Source organism: Crassostrea angulata, chromosome 2 (assembly GCF_025612915.1).
Source record: "Crassostrea angulata isolate pt1a10 chromosome 2, ASM2561291v2, whole genome shotgun sequence".
NCBI lineage: Eukaryota > Metazoa > Mollusca > Bivalvia > Ostreida > Ostreidae > Magallana > Magallana angulata.
The window spans coordinates 28284367-28303480 of record NC_069112.1 but is presented as its reverse complement, the minus strand read 5'-3'; the positions used below and the strand labels follow the sequence as shown (position 1 = coordinate 28303480).

Below are 19114 nucleotides of genomic sequence, written 5' to 3'. Positions count from 1 at the left end.
TGTTCTGAGTCAAAGAAGATAACTTGTTGTGGGGCTTTACCATTCTATACATGCAGCTCAGAATTCTTGCTGGAAAAGCTAAAAAAAAAATCATATTAGAAAAAATGTGCGCAATATTATTCATATACACATCTAAGAAACTACAGGGTACTTGCCAACCAAAGTAACATATCGTTGATTATAGCATAAAAATAATCAATAAAATCAACTCCCGTCAGTACTTCAGTACTTTGATTCTTTCACTACAATGCCAATTTGGAAGAAGAATTCGAGTTTCATAATTCTTGTTTCCTCAAGATAAAAACTCATGTAACTAAATGACATATATCTGCAATGCAGTCATATTTCCAGACCTTTAAGATTACATTCAGTCTATAAAGTTGCATGGTCCCAATCAGACAAAGTCATTGCTGATTTATAGTTTGATATGTGTTCTCGATCTGTGAAACACGGAGATCTTGATAGTGAGATGCATCATCTGTGCTAACAGTCTGTTCTGCATTAGATCCACAACGCAAATAAAGATTAACGTCACCTGCTGCAGACTTCTGTTGTAGAAATAACTTCCTGTGAAACAATGATTTTGTTACCATGTATCATCATGAAAAAAACCCCCATAAATACAAGAAAAATCAACTTTGCATATTATTAAAAATTTTAATATAATTTATTAAATTACTATGAGGTGAAATACCAACAATTTAACCTTGTTCTGACTGGTTTTATGCAGCGTACTATGAGTATCATATCATATCGATGGGATTTTACGATATTTAGGATATTTAAGTTATTGTCCAAACACGTTTAAAGATAAAAGAATGAAAGAAAGATCAAAATCAGTCATTTTGTTTCATGTATTGTCAAATGGTTGAGTACTCTTGAAAACCTTCCACGTACCTTCAATAATTAAATGTTGCAAGGGCGATAGCTTAATATATAACAATGCATGATTTATTTAATAACCATCCATATTGCTCGCCGAACTCTATTTTTACCATGCGTTGAAAACTATTCAGAATCTGTTAAGACCAATTATCAATATTTCCAATTTAAGAATGCCAAAACAATTATGCAGATATCAATTTTCAAAATTCCATTCTATCATTTAATATCGCCATGTATTATACTAGAATTCATATGTAGTTGATTCTATTTCACAACAAAACATACTCAAGTTAAAAATAGAAATTGATAATATCCTGAAAAATGCCTCCGATTTGAATAGCTATTTTGTTTTTAATGACCGCACATTTTTATCAGTGAGCTGCGGCTTAATTTCTATAGGTGTGCTAAAATCTATATACATGAAGCAAATTAATTCACAAGAAAAATCGGTCAATTAACTTCGATCTCAGTTTGAAAAACTCATTGTTATAAAAGTCTATATAAAATGATTTTATAATAGAAATAAATCGTATATAACTGTTAATAAACAGTCCTAATTTTCTCTTAAAACATGGTGTAAAGCGCAAATAAAGAAAATAATACTACTTTAAGTATATGGCTCTCTATATTGTGTTTAGCATTGTTAAATGTAGCTAACTTTAACAAATAATTTTAGAAAAGAAAGGGGGTCGCGGAGAATGGACCATCACCCCGATATTTAAAATCTATAAGAAATAGCTCAGACACACAAATCCCCTTTGAAAAACAAAAATCTTCATCGAGAAAATATATCATTTAATCGTTTAATAGTTTGTTGGTCATTCAATAGTAATGATTTGTTGAAGGTTCTAACATATTTCAAATACCATTGATATAGGTTGCGGAAAAAATAATAGGAAATGTACATTTTATTACAGTGTGATAAATTTACCTTTGTAAAATGAATGTGCTCCATATAAATATGATGCTAGTGGCAAGTGACAATGAAAACGCAACGATCCAAAATATACACTCTCTTGCATCCTTCTTACGAAAACTCGGTAAACTATCTGTGCCTGTATGGATACCGAATGACCATATTAATTATAATTTTAAAATTATCATATTTACAACAAACGCCAGTAAACTACGGTTTCAATCTGAAGATTACATTTGAAAGTGTCATTGGTTTACCATGTTTACCATTACACAGACATTTTCCGTTGAACCTGTCACACTTATGGTCAATGCAGTGTTCACTGCAAGGATATTGACAATTTTCTCCATAGGACTTGAAACATTCTGAAAAATAATTTTCTTTGGTAATCGTTCACTTACGTTTTCCTGTAGCTGAAGTCAACTCTCGTCGAAAATTATGAAATATCTAGACAAGTGTATCACCTGTTTTACAATTATGACCCCTCCAACCCGCCTTACAGGAACAAATACCATTTGTGTGCCGACAAGTTTTGCAATTTGGTGAACAGGCCAGGGAACAGTTTTTACCGTAATATCCCAGTTCACACTCTTAAGTAAAGATAATATTTATAATCAATGGGTGTGTTCAAAGTGCAAACTTTCAAATTTCTCCTCTTTTTTATTTAAAATCTATAAAAGATGTTACAATAAACTCTAATCAATATGTACGTGGAAAAAAGCTAAATGTTTGAAATTGATACATTTAATGAACTTCAGTGTATTCGTCCATACGCCTTTTAACGAACTAGTTTTTGATTTTTAAATCGTTTTCTGTTTTGATTCTTAAATGACATTTTAAATGTCAAATCTGATAAACAATTGCCTCTTGAATCTGGTTTTATTACAAATCCTTTTAACACACCATAAAGAGGCAACAGGCCTTACTGATAACATTGAAGAAATATATGATAATTTATATCATCCTAAAAATATTACATTTGCAAGTACAAAAATATACCTTTACTTTATTATTGAAAATGACACAAAAGACAACATGATTTCACCTACCTCTGTTACAGTCGCTGTCGATATATTCCGGGATACATCCTTCATCACAGTATCCAGTATGTTTGTTACACTGGGAACCATTCATACAGTGACCACTACAGTTGTTTTTGCAGTCATGTCCATAGGTCCCGTCATCACACACTTAAAATTAAAGGAAATGAAACATGTCTTGTACTTTGAAAAGACACTGTTTATCTTGACAGCATGATTATTCATTAAATTGAAATTGTGAATGTCTATCACTAAAACTCAAGGCAATTTTAGATAAAAATCATCATCCAATTTGCTATAAAAATGGTTTGTTATTTGATTTTAAATAATAAAACACACAGACAAATCTCTATCACATAATGTTCCTGTCCATCCAGCTGCGCATCCTCGTGCACACTGTCCAGTCACGTGGTTACAAGTAGTGTTATCTCTGCAATGTCCCAGACACTGGTGACGACAATTATCACCATACCAGCCTTCACTACACTCTAAAGAGAACGAAAATATTCTATAATTTTGAAATCTTATTTTGTTGTATTAAATTTAACAAATACAAAAGAGGGATGTCGTATATTTTGAAGATACATACTGAAAAAAAATATGCAAACGTGATGTGACTCTTCATTGTAGTATAGATATTGGTGTTAAATTGACTAAAGACTCTAATTAGATAACAGCTACAGTAGGTATATTAAAGCATCAATGCAAAATTGTAATATTACTTTTGATTAGAAAATTACTGTGGTAGATCTTACAGAAATAAAGAAAACGATTTAAAATAAGTTCGTTTGCAAAATTTAATCATTGATTGGGAATAATAAAAAAAAAATCAATATCTTCAAAGTTGTCAAATACAAAATAAATCATTTTTTTTACATTTTAGCAATAAAGTAAACTACTTAAAACATTTCAATAATAAAGTTGAACTGTTAAATTTTTTTGCAAATAAATAAAGTTGGAAGATATAATCGTAAATTAAATGTCGTTAGGTTATTGTTCGTTCGATTTTATCATATCACCTAATCATAACTACATAACAAAATAGTTTATGCAGAAATTCAGTTGATTAGAAACAGGTTCATACTTGTGTTGCAGGATATCCCCGTCCATCCAGGCTTACACCCAAAACAGGTTCCCTGCTGAATGTGACATGTGTTGTATTTACAGTTGGTGGGACAAAGGATGTCACAGTTACTGCCGTACATACCAGGTCTATTACATCCTATGATCATTCAAACGACAAAAAAAGATATTCTGATTTTGAAAAGCATTATCGGTTGTTTGTCACATTTGCAAAAGTATATTTTAATTCAAAGGTTAATTGTGTTAAACTACGTAAACTGAGTAGATAACCATATAAGATAGTTAGTATTGGCGTCCTACAAATGTCTGTGACACCAACTTTAGAATATTCTTCTTTAAAAGTATTTCGCGAAATTAAAAAAAATGTGACATTTGAATGAATGATCGTTAAAGCTTTAAAAATGATGCAACCGATCGTAGGTTTAAAGGTTCGACTTTTTCAGTGCAAACCATTATCTTACAATATGTAGCGATTTACAATCTAAGAAAATAAATTCAAGATGGACATCAATAATTTCCCTACTTTAAAGATATTCTTGTTGCAAAGAGATAATATGTCCAAACTTTGAAGTATTTATAATTAGATTCAGAACTTTGAAGTCTAGTAATGTTCTAAACTAAGGTATCGATATTAAAGACTTTTAACATACATAGAAAAGTATCTTTGTTATACTGCACTTAAATTACTTTTGTAATGAAAGACGAAACATGATTTCTTGGATATTGTTTTAATATGAGTAGATTTAAAGTGTTTTAAATATAAACAAAATACTTTATAATGTATCTCAGTTGTACCACTGATCGATTTAATTAGTTTACCATAAAATAATGGTATTATAAATTCGAAGCATTACTTGCTAAAACAATTTTGATGACATTTATTAATTCAACTGTTGAACACCAAAATCTAAAATATTAAATCAAAAATTTTGCTGTTGAAACAATTTTCCTTTTTCAAAATAATATAAGTATATATGTAGCCTTTTTAATTAGCTTTCTTACTTTTCATAACGCGGAAAAAATAATAAAACGTTCAGAGTATGTTTGTACCTTGTACAACGACTTCACATAGTTCAGTGAAGACATTGGTAAGTTCGTAACCTTCTGGATAAAACACTTCATCTAGTCGTTCGTTGTAAAAGATGACGTAACGTCCATACTCTATACACGTGGTTGTAAAGCTCAAAGGCGGTAACTGGGGGCCGTCCTTATAGCAAAGAGTAGAACCTTGTATATCACCAGTGGTTGATACATGCAAAGAGAATCCCGCAAAACGACCTCGTTGCCTTTTCTCTAAAAATTTGTTCTAATTATATTTCATATTTATCTTTATCATAACTATTATAAAAAAAACCGCATGTTCATTTGGTGCATATTCAACTCAGCTGTGTTTCATGACAAATAGAAATTTTTTAGTTCGAAAAATATGCGTTATCTAAATCAAATGTTGCCCTGAATTTGATCACAATAGAGTATGTAAATACATGTAATCAATTAAACAGAGAATGGAATTTTGAAATAAACTAGCACTTTCTAATCCGTATTTAATATGCCGCCGTTTCTTTATAATTGGTAACGAATTCGAAAACTGAGACTTAGTCGGAATTCTGTGAAAATTGAATAAGTTTAAATTCAATTTACCTATAAAAAGATGAAGATAAAAATATTAAAAATGACAAACAAGTATAAAAGGTATATTCAAGCATGTGTGATAACAGATATTATATTTACATGAATGATTTTGTACTTTCACAATACCTTTTAACGGTCAGATCATGCATTATGAACACTGTCAATAAGACGCAAGCATAAACCGATGCAGATACATGTAGATTGTATGCATGTACAGTGCTGCAATACTTAAAGTTGACAAGGATAGAATAAGTTAGGAAAGGTTGCAGAATACATTAAAGAAATAAATATCTAAAAACATTTTTTTATCCTATCCTACTTTACAAGGATTCAGGTTCGATTATAAATTTCAGGAGTATTTAGCCAGACTTAATAGACTTAAATCACCATTTCTTTTCTAGTAAAAAATCTTCCGTGTAATATTATTCGAAGCTTTATTTACAGTATTTTGTAATAAGAAAAATAAAATACTTCGTAAATTTATCGATAAAAAGGTAACAGAAACTATTTTTTTTTTTACATTTTCGTGTAAGAATATTAAACTCACAACCCCTTTGACATTTTTTACTTTGTGTGACCTAAAAGTTTAACAGTAACTTGCGTTAACAAAAAATAATCGGGTTTATGTATTAATCAGGCATTTTAAGCATGTATAAGCCGGTTAACTAATCATAATTCAGTAATTGACTAAAACTAAAATTTGTGTATATTGCAAAAGATTTTGAGTTAAGCCGTTATATCTAAAAGATATGGGATGCTTTACATTTTTGGCCATGATTCATGCATGTAGTGAACATAGAAAATACATTTTTGTCAGCTTGTTTAAATGCATTACAAGTGCATCAAATATTTTGGCTTGTTCGTTAAACATTATATTAAAAAGAATTTTCTTTTCGACAAATCAAAAACTTAAGAGTATCCTTCACTTAAGGTACTTCATCACAACATTCCTTAAAATGTTTAAGATTTACTTAATTACTTGTAGAAATATTTGTAAAGCTAGCATCGACGGAATCATACCTAACGTAAAAAAAACATATATACCACTCCAACCGTTGTGGTTTTGAAATAACACGTTAACTTTGTATATGTTGTACACTCCACCAAGATCTACTTTCCACCATAAAGTCTTTAACATTGACTACATGTAGAAATATATAAGAAGCGAGTATCGTGCAAATCATACCCAACGTAAACAAAAAAGATGTACATGTACCATAGCCGTCCCAGCTCCTAAAAAACACGTTAATTCTGTAAATGCTGTACACTCTCCCAAGATCCACTCTCCACCACACAGTCTTGTCAGGTGAGTTGTGCCCTATGGGTTGTGTCCTCATGCACGTTGTACTGTTTTTATCAACTGCGTTCCCAGCTGCGTTACCAGTGCCTATGTGTGTATGTGACTGGGTAGCGAGTTTATTGTAGGATAAATCATCTGTAAAATAAATAAAGCATGACATATTATTTTTTTTTTGTTCCCTACGTCGATTTTAACGCGAAATCTGATTGGTTAACTAGCCGGGTGTAGATTTCTGTAGCACTTCCTGAGGCTGGGTGTAAATAAAATGGGACGTCACAATTCAATTCCTGTTTACAAGTGCATCTATACATATAGATCTTTGCGGAAAAGAAATATTTTTCTAATATTCTATTTGTATAAATAAATGATTTTAAGTACAATTTTAATTACTATTAAATAGCTTTCGGTTACTTTAACATCGTTTAACAATTGACTTTAATAACATTGTTTGAAGTATAAATGAATAATAAATAAAATATGTTATATGGCTGATATATCTTTATTCTGAGTAATCTTGCACCATATTTTCTTATCTGCGGTCGCAGGGTGTATTGAATACAACCCGGGGTAAATCCCCATACATACACCCTTGATTGGATCTGGATAACTAATAATATCATTTCAAAATAAGACGAGATACAATTTTACCACGGTATATAAAAAAAGTTAATGTTGTGAATAGCACATGTTACTTTTGTTATATAAGCACTAAAATATTTTATAGTCTGTCCCAAGTTATTACTTCCATTGCTTTTTGATGATTTTTAATTAAATTACACATACATGTGAAAGAAATACAGTTGAATTTGTTAAAAAGGAATATCTCCAAGATATCTTCATTGAACAGTTATTCCTTTCCACTCAGAAAAATTCACAGGAACGAAAACAGATTCCTTACGGAGATTTATAATGGGGAATGTTTACATCTTTTCTCCATTCGGAGTACACTCGGAATACATCGCGCACTTCTTTAACGTTAACATCCGGGCTTATTAATGGCTGTTACAATGCAAAATCTCCGTTGACTTTCAATTTCGGAATGTGTATTGAAACCTGAAGCGATAGAGGGGGCGTTTCAAAACAGATAATCTTGACACTTTTTATATTAGTGGATGAACGTAGTTTGAGCACAAAGGTATTTACTATTATTGAAATATCAAGCAAAAAATGGTGGAAGTAAAAACTCGGGACAGAGTATAGTTTTTCTTTATTACTAATGCTACATTTGGGAGGAAAATGGCTAAAGAAGGATAATTTTCTGTCCATCTCTATTTGATTTCTGAAAAGAATATATCAAAATCAATTTAAAAGAATCCAGATAATGTGTAATTTAAAAAAAAAAACCAAAAAAAAAAAAAACCACCAAAAAAACAAAACAAAACCTTACAAGTTTGGATACACTTGTTCCAGAATTTGCCATTTCGTAGTACTTTTAAATGGTCAGTTTACTAACTTGAATTAATATATAAAAACAACTTGAAGAACGTATTGTACATGTACATACCAAAAGCGTATGCTAACAAAATTCCTGTTACATGATGAAAAACGATTGTTTTTAAGTCCATTAGCTCTATTTTATGCTATGAACTACCCAAAACATCAATATGTAAAATCAGGAAGTGATTGCTAATATTTCAAGTTGCTGTATGGCGGACCTTTCCTGTAAAAATACAAAATACATGTAAATTAACAAATTTATTTATTTAATCCAAAACTATCAAAATAAGTTTGTTAGTTCACTTTTGATTGTTAATTTTTAAATTTAATTGATACATTCATTCAAAAATATTAAAAATATCATTTATGATAATTGCTAACGCGCTCGAGCGCTAGCAAATACGCTAGTCTTTTTCACTGGAATACGCATGCTCGACTCCATAGTAGGGAATTCTGGGACTACTGTACTACGATAGATAAACTGTACCATTTGAATTTCGTTTTTCATCTTCACATGAAGTTTTGTGTTTTATTGTAAATGTAGCTCAGGTCTTAAAATAATAAAAAGCTAGCTTTATCTTAAATTCCGTCAAGCTCGGAATACAACTTCAGATATGTTTTCCGAGCTTGTCGGAAAGTCCCTTGAAGATACAATTGCTTCAAAAAGGTACCAATGGTTCTTGAAAATGTTCGCCTCGACATTGAAATTACATTAGATACATTAAGGCACAGTCAATAAGTTATGCCATTGCCGATGTGAAGCCCACTCTAGATTCACAATTCTAAATTGAGACCCCACTCCAGCACAATTCCAGTACATCACTTTGCCTTCTTATTATTCTTATTAATCGATTCAGAAATTTAAACCATTGTTTTAGAAATCTGCTTCTATGTTTTTTGATGGCTACAGCGCTAGCTCACCAATCTTTTTAAAAGATAAGCTTGTGATGAATAATAGTGCTGTTACGACAGTGTAGTTTGATCGTATTCAAAATGTTGCGTAAATTAAAATAGTATATTTTATGAACTTTAACTTGAGAAATTTATTGTCTTCAGTCGTACCGCAAACTTATAATAATTTTTAACAACCATGCCACAACTCTAGGTTTATGCTGTTTATAATCGGCTAAACGTATAAGTCGGGTTTTAGTATTGTCTGTGAAATAAACATTAAATGCTAATTATATATTTTCAAAGTGAATTGTTAACGTAGTGATCAAATAAAATGATTAGGAAAACAATTGATTTATATTGTAAAGTATATAACCAACATCATCAATTTGCAGTAGATTTTATTTTTATATTTCTTTTCTTACTTTTAGTTTTATTAATAGTTCTAGCTCTTTGCATATTTATTTTTTATGTGTTTAAAAGAAGAGGTTGTCTGTAAAAATTAGCAAATTTCATTGTTTGTGTTCTCGTCCATTTTAATGCTTCATACATGTATATTCAAAACACACAATTGACATGTTTTTCTTATTTTAGCAGTCAGAGTGGCTTCTTAAAGGATTTTAAAATAAAGTTTGACAAAATACACAACAAATCTTATTTTCTGATATTTAACTATGCAAATGTGTTTTTGTGTCTGTATATTCCTTGATGTCATCATTGCAGTTTCTGCCAAGATATAAAAATTTAGCTGATAAGTTAAGAAAAGGAATGTTGACCAGACACGTTCTCCATAAAAATTTCTTTTTCAATCTTCCGGGTACTTAACTGTCAGACAGTATGATGTATAAGGAGAACAATGGAGTTTAAAAATTTAATCCTGTATCTTGCAGGATTATCTTTAGCATTATCATACGGTATGTAACAATACTTTTAAAACTGAAATATCAAATTAACGTTGAAATTAACCCAATATAATGAAAAAGGTAATCCTGCGTAAAAACATATCATTATGTTGTATTAAAGGAAGTGAACATGAAAAAAATAATAATTGTTGCTTAATAAATTTTAAAAGCCTTTTGAAACTTAAAAATGAGGTCTGTTACCTTTTTGTTTATTTCTATCAAGAGATTTTATCAATTTAACACTCTCAGTGAAAGGTTTATGGAGGTAATCCATTATTCCCCAGCATGCATCTGTTCTCTGACGTAGATTAGCCACATTGCTGCTGGTGACTGGGTAAATGTTGGAACTAGGCCAGTGTTTATGTACAAAGTTGATAAAAGTTAAGAAGAAAAATATGCCTTGATGTGAAGAAAAATTTTGTGTATTGTCATGAGAAGACAAGGATTTAGTACGTTTCTATAAATGAACCTCAGATAACTATTTATGATTTGTACAAAAATGAATATAGATAAACTAATTTGTGAAATATAAGACCATCACATTCCAGATGTTTGTACGGAGATGCATGGGGCAGTCAGTGTTTACAAAAATAAAATGCTGTTTTTAGATTTCAATTCAAAATGATATAAAATTGTAATTCCATTTTCTTTGTGGGGTTTCCTACCGTTACTTTTTATTTAAATGCCCTGGAAATTTTTCTGATTTGTTTTTTTTATACATAAGATCTTGATGACATGAACGCCGGTTTTGTTTATGCTGTCAGAAGAATAGCAGGACTAAGACACTTTTTAAAAGTCAGGATGCTGTGCATGCACCTTGTGTGCTCATTTATCTAGCACACATAATGCTCAAACTCATAAACAAGAAATTCCCGAGTGCAAGAAAAAATAGGTCACGATAACACTGGTCCATGGACATTCCATTCTAGTTACATGTCACATTAACTGCTGGTGGGAATGCATCATTCTGAGATCCAAAATCTTCCTCCATAAACACTGTTTAAAATGACAACTCTTTACATAATCCTTTCAAGTTTCCATTCACATTTTGATGATGGCATTTTATCTCTGTTACTAAACGTGTGTATAAATGCAATGTGTCTCACTGACGGCAGCATCAGTGCTGCCCTCTCTTAGATGCTTAGAGATAACCCAGCAGGGAGGTAATGATTTTAACAATATGGCAGCGCTCATGGATTGCAAGAATTAGTTATTTTAAGTGGTATATCTTTTTACTCAGGAAAGCTCTGTCTAAACGGTTTTCAGATATCATTATACACATCAAATAGACAAATTTTAGCCCTTGATAATTTTTTCATGTTCACTTCCTTTAAATATAGGAACAAAATCAAAGTACCGAAGGTACTGAATGGCAGTTACAATGTCCAAAGCTTCTTGAAAATATATGCATAATTAAAATATTTGGTTTCCTTTTTGGTCTTATGTCAATCCATTGTTAGGATGGTTATGCATGTAAAACATAACTGGATATCATTCATTATCAACCTTACCTTCGATATTTTGAGTTTTACCTTTTCCTTAGACTTCTAACAATGTCAGTGTTCCCACTTGTTAATAAATAATAGGCTTATTAACATTGAGATTAGCACAATAATATTGTCATGTTGTTTGGTAACAGTCAGTAATAAAAACTTTTCTAAACCACTTGGTGATTACAAGTGATCTGACTTTTTTTTAATGATCAACAGTTTATACATCTTGAGTCTTAAATCTAAAAGCATAGTTTTATAATGGTTGACATATACACCTGTGTTACTTTCAATGTAACAAAATATATTTAACAACCAACCAACACTCATAAAATTTAACATACATGTGGACAAATTAAATGAAACTGTATATCTGTATTTCATATTTCTTAGAGCCTGTGTGCACTACTACTATAGAATGAAAAGAAATTTAGCACCATGATATGTCATTGGTATACATATTTATACTAAAAAGGATACATGTATATAGACTCATCTAGATTTAATTTTTGCTTACAGATGATTTATCTTACAATAAAGACGCCACACAATCACGCACATATATAGATTCGGATAAGTACGCTGCTCGTGTTGCTGTTGATAGAATAACATCGTCGTGTATGAGAACAAAGGAAATAGGTCACAGCTCCCCAGATAAGACAGTATGGTGGAAGGTGGATCTTGGAAAAGTGCTCAGCATTTACAGTGTTGCCATTCTTTTTAAGAATTACGAGGGTTATGGTATGTAATTTTTATTCCCAAGATATCAATTGCTACCCCAACTTTAAAGATTTTGGTTAAAGGAGCAAGGCCAATATTTAAGCTGATATCTTTCAAATCTTATTTTCTATTTTTTAAGTTGATAATGCTTTACTAGAGTATCTATGATAATCAACAAAAATTCAGATTTAAGGTCTGCAGTTAAAAGAGTGAAACAGAGTTTAAAAGTATTTGATATGTAAATATTGCCCAGGCCAGCCTTGTTAATATTTTGGATGATCATTTAAAAATTAAAAAAAAGGGATTTTGAACAATTAAAAATAGAAAACTATTTTGTAGCACAAATTGTGACCATGCGCCTTAACAGTTAAATTTTTAGTTTCGATGAATCAATATCAAAAATGCATTTGGCATATTAAAGAATTGTTAAAACAACATAGGAAACATAAAGCACATCACATGTTTCGAGCAAGCGACATTTTTTAAAAGTGATGTTATTTTTTTTTTTACAGAACTCTTAAAACAAATGTTTAAGCCTCTCAATAAGGAAATTACAACTATCCTTTTGTACGGTGAAATACCTCATTCACCATCGATCATTTTAAACCAAGATTAATACTCTCAAAATAAAAAACATTAAGAGTGTAGAAAACTTGTTCTAAAACATTATTCAAATAAAATCTTTATATTTATTCAAAATGAATTGAAGTCGTTTGCCTATTGTCCAATGCAAGGTTCTTATAGGGGCCTTCATTTTTATTTTAATCCATTCATGTTTTGTAAAAAAATCAATAGACTTATTTGAAAGTCTTTGGTGGAAAATAAAATTAAACATGGATTCAACAAAATAAATAAAATACGTAATCACACGCCGTCAAAATCGTTACTTTATTACTTTACGTGATTACAGAAATTCCCGATCTCTTCTAAGTAGTTTCGTCTTGCATAAGTGACTGCGTGCAATATAAGTAGTTTTTCAGGTGTCGTTTAGGTGATTGCAACATTCGTTACAAGACTGGTAGGAGCTAACAGTATCTCTTTCTTGTCCGCTCTATACACTGTATAACTTACATGCATGTCTATATATTAACATATTTTAATTATGTAAGAGTTTGATGTGGTAACTTAATGAATTTGTAATGGTTTTTTATGTAATAATATGAAATGCTATTTTGTAACAATTGCATCTAACTTACCTCAATTCGTTGTTTTGTATTAAACAAAACATTTTTATTTTCGGAGGATTGAAACGGGAAATGTTTTTTGGTTACGTTTTATTACTTATATATGATATATATCAGTGTTGCTATCGTGAAAGTTGACAAAACTATCCTATCCTATCCTATATCCTGTATCCTGCATCCTATCCTGCAAATAAGCTCTATCCTATCCTATCCTATCCCATACTTTCAATATATAGGAATGCAAGTTAAATGAAACGAAATTTAAGAATACAATGATTTTATCAATTAATGTAGTACTCAAAATGAATAATCAAATTTTAAAACCGAATATTCATTGAGCGGGATAATTTACTTACCTGTGCTACGGTAAAATTAAATCGTACGCGGGATGGACACAATAACGTAAACAAACAGGTAAGCGATTCGATTTTTGATTTTATTATATTTATGCATAAAAAACAGATAAATAACTTCGATGCACTTATTGAGGAACTGTTTAGTCACATATTTTTATCAAATTATTTTCTTATCACATATAACTGAGCGTAATTCTCGTTATTCGAGCGATTCGTTCGGCGATAAATGTAAACACGATCTGGAAATAAATAATGTCTTTAGGAAGTTTAAATCGTTTATAGTTGAACCACTCGGAGTTATTTTTAAGGTATAAATTCTTAAACACTTATAGCTAGCTAACATTTATTAATTCGATATGTTCAGGTTAATATCGGACAGAAATATGCGTCCCTGTTACATGTATTGGGCATCGAAGAAATTATATGAAACGTGAAGCAATGTCTGTTTCTTGTATACATGTTTATCTTTTAAAATGCCAAATTGATCGTTTATAAATTCAAGCTTTTATTAATTTGCAGACTTTAAATGAAGTAAATACAGAAATCTATTTCTGACGTTGTCAAATGTTGCATCAAATTCTCGCAGTAACTCCGTACTTGCGTACCAATTAACAAAGATGTAGCGCCGACATTTTAGCGCGCATTATTGTTATGCACCGCGTTCTTGATATAATAATTATTCTTAAATGGTTTAACTTGTAAAACGTATTAAATTGACATTGAAAATACATTGTTTAGCCAATTTTCGTTTCGCAAAATAACTCTGAAATTTATACTCGAATCTGATTGGCTACAGGATGCATGATAGGATAGGATAGGATAGGATAGAACTTAACTTTTATATTTCTATCATGTATCGTGCATCCTGCATCCTATCCTATCCTATCCTTGTCAACTTTCAGGATAGCAGCACTGTATCTTTCTAATTTGCATTACGAATTTTTTGTAGAGCATACAACACGATGAGTAATGATTATATCAATTTTGCATAGTCTTTCCAATGTATTCATAAGTAATTCACATGGAACCCCAAAGAGTTTGATTATTTATCGAATCTTAACAAAAGACAGTATCAACTGACATACAGGTAGATCTAGCCGTGTTTAGATAAAAAAAAATTATAACGATTGTTTCGGTTTTGAACTATTTTTAGAGACAAGACAACGTGGCCGATTTGCTGGATTTTCTCTGTATGTATCTGACATTGATGTATCAACAGATAGTGATATCAGGGGTTCAACTCTGTGTTACAAGGACGGTACTCAATTACCGCCATTGAATATAACAATCACGTGTTCTGAATATGGTCGTTACGTTATATTCTACAACGAACGACTAGTTGGAAATATCTACCCTGCAGGATATGAACTTGTAAATGTCGTTACTGAACTTTGTGAAGTCGTCGTTGAAGGTGTAGATTTTCATATTCTTAAATGTCAAATACATGTCTTTTATCGCCAAAATATTTTAATTGCTTCCATTACTGAAATGAACTATACCGTTTTTATATATAAAAATATGCTTCTTTTATGAAATTTTACGATTATCAATTTGGATTTTTTAGGGATAAACAAAACTCAAATGCTATCGAATTGGATCAAAATGAGGGTGTTTTTCCCAATCAGATTCTGTTAACAAACCGCGGTTAAGTTTTCCCTTTAAAGCGTGTTAATGTCAATTTTTCCCTAATCCATATATATTTCTTTTTTTTTTTTTTTTGCTTAAAGGTTGTGAAACATTTGTATATGGCAGAAGCTGTAACAACTCATGTCCAAACAACTGTAAATACAGGAAATGTCACGTACAACATGGATCATGTTTTCTCTGCAACTCTGGATGGTTGGGGATATTTTGCGATACAAGTACGGGCTATTATCACATAGAAAAATAATTTGATTAATATCGCTGCCTTGATTGGATGATGCGACACGGCGTAGCATCTAGTATCAATGGTTTATTACATGTACCTACGATAAGACGAATAATCGAAACGTTCAAATGCGGTGTGGGCTATGTTAACAGCATGTTGTTTATTTTCTCGCTCTGTATTGGTTAAAAAATTACAATACAAAATTATCAATAATGTTTCCATGTTAAAGTATTGCCAGACGATCATAAAACATATGACGAGGAAACGATTAGGTAAGCTGACAAAGGATACAAATATTGAAGTCGTTCTGTTATCAGCATTTCAAGCCGGTCAATATTTCAAAGTAAAAATAAAACATCTCTTCTTACATATGCTTGATACGGTGATATTCATATATATGTTTTTCTGGATAAGAATGTAGTGAAGGGTTGTACGGTGTTAACTGTAGTCAACGGTGTAAAGGACACTGTAGAGACGGTACCACCTGTAATCACGTGACTGGTCTGTGTGACAGAGGGTGTGGTTCTGGGTGGACAGGATTAAACTGTGAAAAAAGTACGATTGTAAATCAATTTGCGTCTCCTTAGGTTACATGTTTCTTTTAGAAATGCATATTTCATTGTTTAGGACGTTTAGTTAATAATTATTTTTTTAAACTACAAAATTCAAAATGATCTTTTTTGAAACCTGGTGTTCTTTATGACAATAAGAACTTTATACAATCAGTACTAACAAGTACGTTTTACTTTTAAATTATTGAAAACAATATAACAGATTTTTGAAGTCAGTCGAATTCTGATTTATCTTTTACATATTCCATACACTTTTTTGTACGGTTTAAGCGTGTGATGACGGTACTTTTGGTTACGACTGTCTGAACAACTGTAGTGGTCGCTGTCTGAATGGTTCTCTCTGCAACAAACAGACTGGTCACTGTGACATGGGATGTGACCCGGGATATACCGATAGCGACTGTAGCAAAGGTATGTTCCTTTTTTAAAAATTTACATTTTTGACTATTTATTTCAAGTGAAAGTTGATTGATAAATAACATTATGCTATAACTGCATATAATAATCAAAGATGGTAATTATATGTGTGACAGATTTTATTTTTACTGTTGTTGAACATACTTCCTTAATCAAAATCTCTGTTTATTTCAGAATGTGTAAAATCCTATGGTGAAAACTGCAAACACCCCTGCAGTCAGCATTGTATAAACCAGACATGTGATAGATTTACTGGAAAATGTTTATCCTGGTGTCACGAGGGTTTTTATGGAGAAAAGTGTACTCAAGGTAATTTTATTTATGTCGTTTTGAAACTGTATATACATGAATTTGTATTTATATATGTATTTATGATTTTGTTGTCAAAGTTTTGCTTTACCTTAAATTATTTGCTAGAAATTATATTGTCAATAATTGAGTTCTATTGTTTGTAAGCGAATGTCGTTGTAGAAAGTCAAGAGAGAAATCAATATGCAGAGCATATTACACCCTGGATAGCTGCATTTTCCATAGTCCTTTTCATTGTAGTGCTTCTCATAACGGGCGGATTTTTTTCCTTTTGGTAATTATTTCTCAATACGTCAAATAAATGTAATGCATACGATTTTATAAAGAATGTACTAAATGACAATGATATTATTGAAATCAAAGTGTATATCCTATAGGTTAAATATTCCTTAAAACTTACTTTATAGGATACTTAATAGAAGACTGTTTCACGGTGATATCCGCTTGTGCTGGAAATCTTTGTTCCAATCCAACACAAAAACATCAACTGACAAAGCTGACTATAAAGAACCGTGCCCTAATACCAATACCAACTACCAAGAATTAAACCCTAATACAGTTAATCAAGAACTAAACCCAAATACCAACTACCAAGCACTCAAACTACAGCAGGTTGACGAAAATGACTATCAAAACACAACACTTTGACATCATAAAATGTACCTTGTGATTAAGTTTTGTAATTTTGTGATTGGATAAATCTGTCGCACAAAAATTAAAGGCATGTAAACACATTGGTACATGAAAACGTATCTGATAAAGTCGACTGCTTATTTGATATTCAGAGGCTAACTTTATTGCTTTAGAAAAACGTTTATGTCATTCATAGCTATTTGTTTTTAAGGCATGGAACAGATTCATGTTGTGACGTACTATTTATCGAAATAAACAATAAAATCAAGTGTAGTGCTATGAAGAGTCTCTTACCCGTATCTGTCACACAACAGCGGTGTGCAGTGGTTTAGAGATTTCTCTACGAGTCTGCAAGTCATGAGGTCGAATCCCACCGGAGATTTAATTTTTTTTTTCTTTCCCCAAAAATTAAAACATAATTTTTGGAAAGGTATTGAAATTTTTAACCGACGAAAGTATTTTATTTATATTGTACATTAATCCGCATTGATATCGATAAATGTCCCATACCATCCTAAAAATTATCATATGAATTGTTGTTGTTTTTTTATCACTGCTATACATGCATTCAAATGAGTGTCATACAGGATAGTATTTTGCACATTAAACGGGATTAAAACATATGATTGATTAAAAATGGTTCTTAACCTACGTGAGCAGAGTTTTCTATTTCATAGCCTTGTATAGTGGATAGGAAAGAAATAACCAGATTATATATATATCATACAACAATATACACATTAGATATTTGGAAAAAGAAGTGGAGAGGTTATTAATGTGGTGCATGAACATTTAGTAGAACACGTTTGTAATAAATTGAAGAATCAATTCAAATCAATTATTTACTAAAATACCTTCATTATTTGAGTATTCCCGTTTAAATGAAACTTAATTGCAAGCATTGTTATAATTTTCACCTAAAAAATGTTTAATTATTATCTAATACTTTTCACACAAATAAGTTGGGATCGCTTGGTTGATTTATTTTTACTTTAATCCATTTGCAGTATTATTATGTTAAATACAAAAGTTATATATGGTTTTAATTGATTTGATGTAATACAGCTCTTCGATTATTGACTACTGTATTGAAGGATAACGAACTTTATGTTTTACATGAAATTATCAAATATCATTTACAAGGGCTTTGAACTAGGTTATTGACAAAAATAATGTTACCGCAGGTAAATAATGTAGGTGGTAATTTAAACTAAATAGGGAAGTAAACGCGTCATTTGCTATTTGATTCTCAAATACCGAGCGCGGTACTATTTCCCTACAATTCATCTCATTGAAATCATTTTGTAATATTTGTATTCGTTGACGCGGTAATACATGAATCATATACAAAATAGTCGCCGGAGTTATATAGGTGCAGTCCCGATTTGTTGGCCGAATTTTAGTTTGCTTTATGTTCTCTTTCGCTTCGCTCAGCCGAACATAAATTATTTCCTATTCTAATAAAATAAAACAAACA

The 19114-nt window shown here is 31.0% G+C and overlaps 2 protein-coding genes across 2 annotated transcripts in view; one reads left to right on the top strand and one right to left on the bottom strand.

The window, feature by feature from the left end:
* Positions 1–8421, bottom strand: part of LOC128171686 (multiple epidermal growth factor-like domains protein 10) — a 295355-nt gene extending 286934 nt beyond the window's left edge. The window contains exons 1-8 of the mRNA XM_052837459.1: positions 8361–8421; positions 6773–6991; positions 4975–5217; positions 3926–4063; positions 3177–3329; positions 2851–2991; positions 2266–2391; positions 2074–2166 (exon numbers count right to left, since the gene is read on the bottom strand). Of these exons, the coding sequence (XP_052693419.1) occupies positions 2074–2166; positions 2266–2391; positions 2851–2991; positions 3177–3329; positions 3926–4063; positions 4975–5217; positions 6773–6991; positions 8361–8421 (1174 nt within the window). The remainder of the gene's footprint in view (positions 1–2073; positions 2167–2265; positions 2392–2850; positions 2992–3176; positions 3330–3925; positions 4064–4974; positions 5218–6772; positions 6992–8360) is intronic.
* Positions 8422–10040: 1619 nt separating this feature from the next.
* On the top strand, positions 10041–17777 carry LOC128171705 (multiple epidermal growth factor-like domains protein 10). The gene is made up of 9 exons (XM_052837476.1): positions 10041–10098; positions 12096–12317; positions 14990–15247; positions 15564–15698; positions 16121–16261; positions 16549–16689; positions 16870–17004; positions 17167–17278; positions 17412–17777. Exons 1-9 carry the CDS (start codon positions 10041–10043, stop codon positions 17650–17652), a joined length of 1443 nt encoding a protein of 480 aa, XP_052693436.1. The 3' UTR covers positions 17653–17777.
* Positions 17778–19114: the final 1337 nt, after the last annotated feature.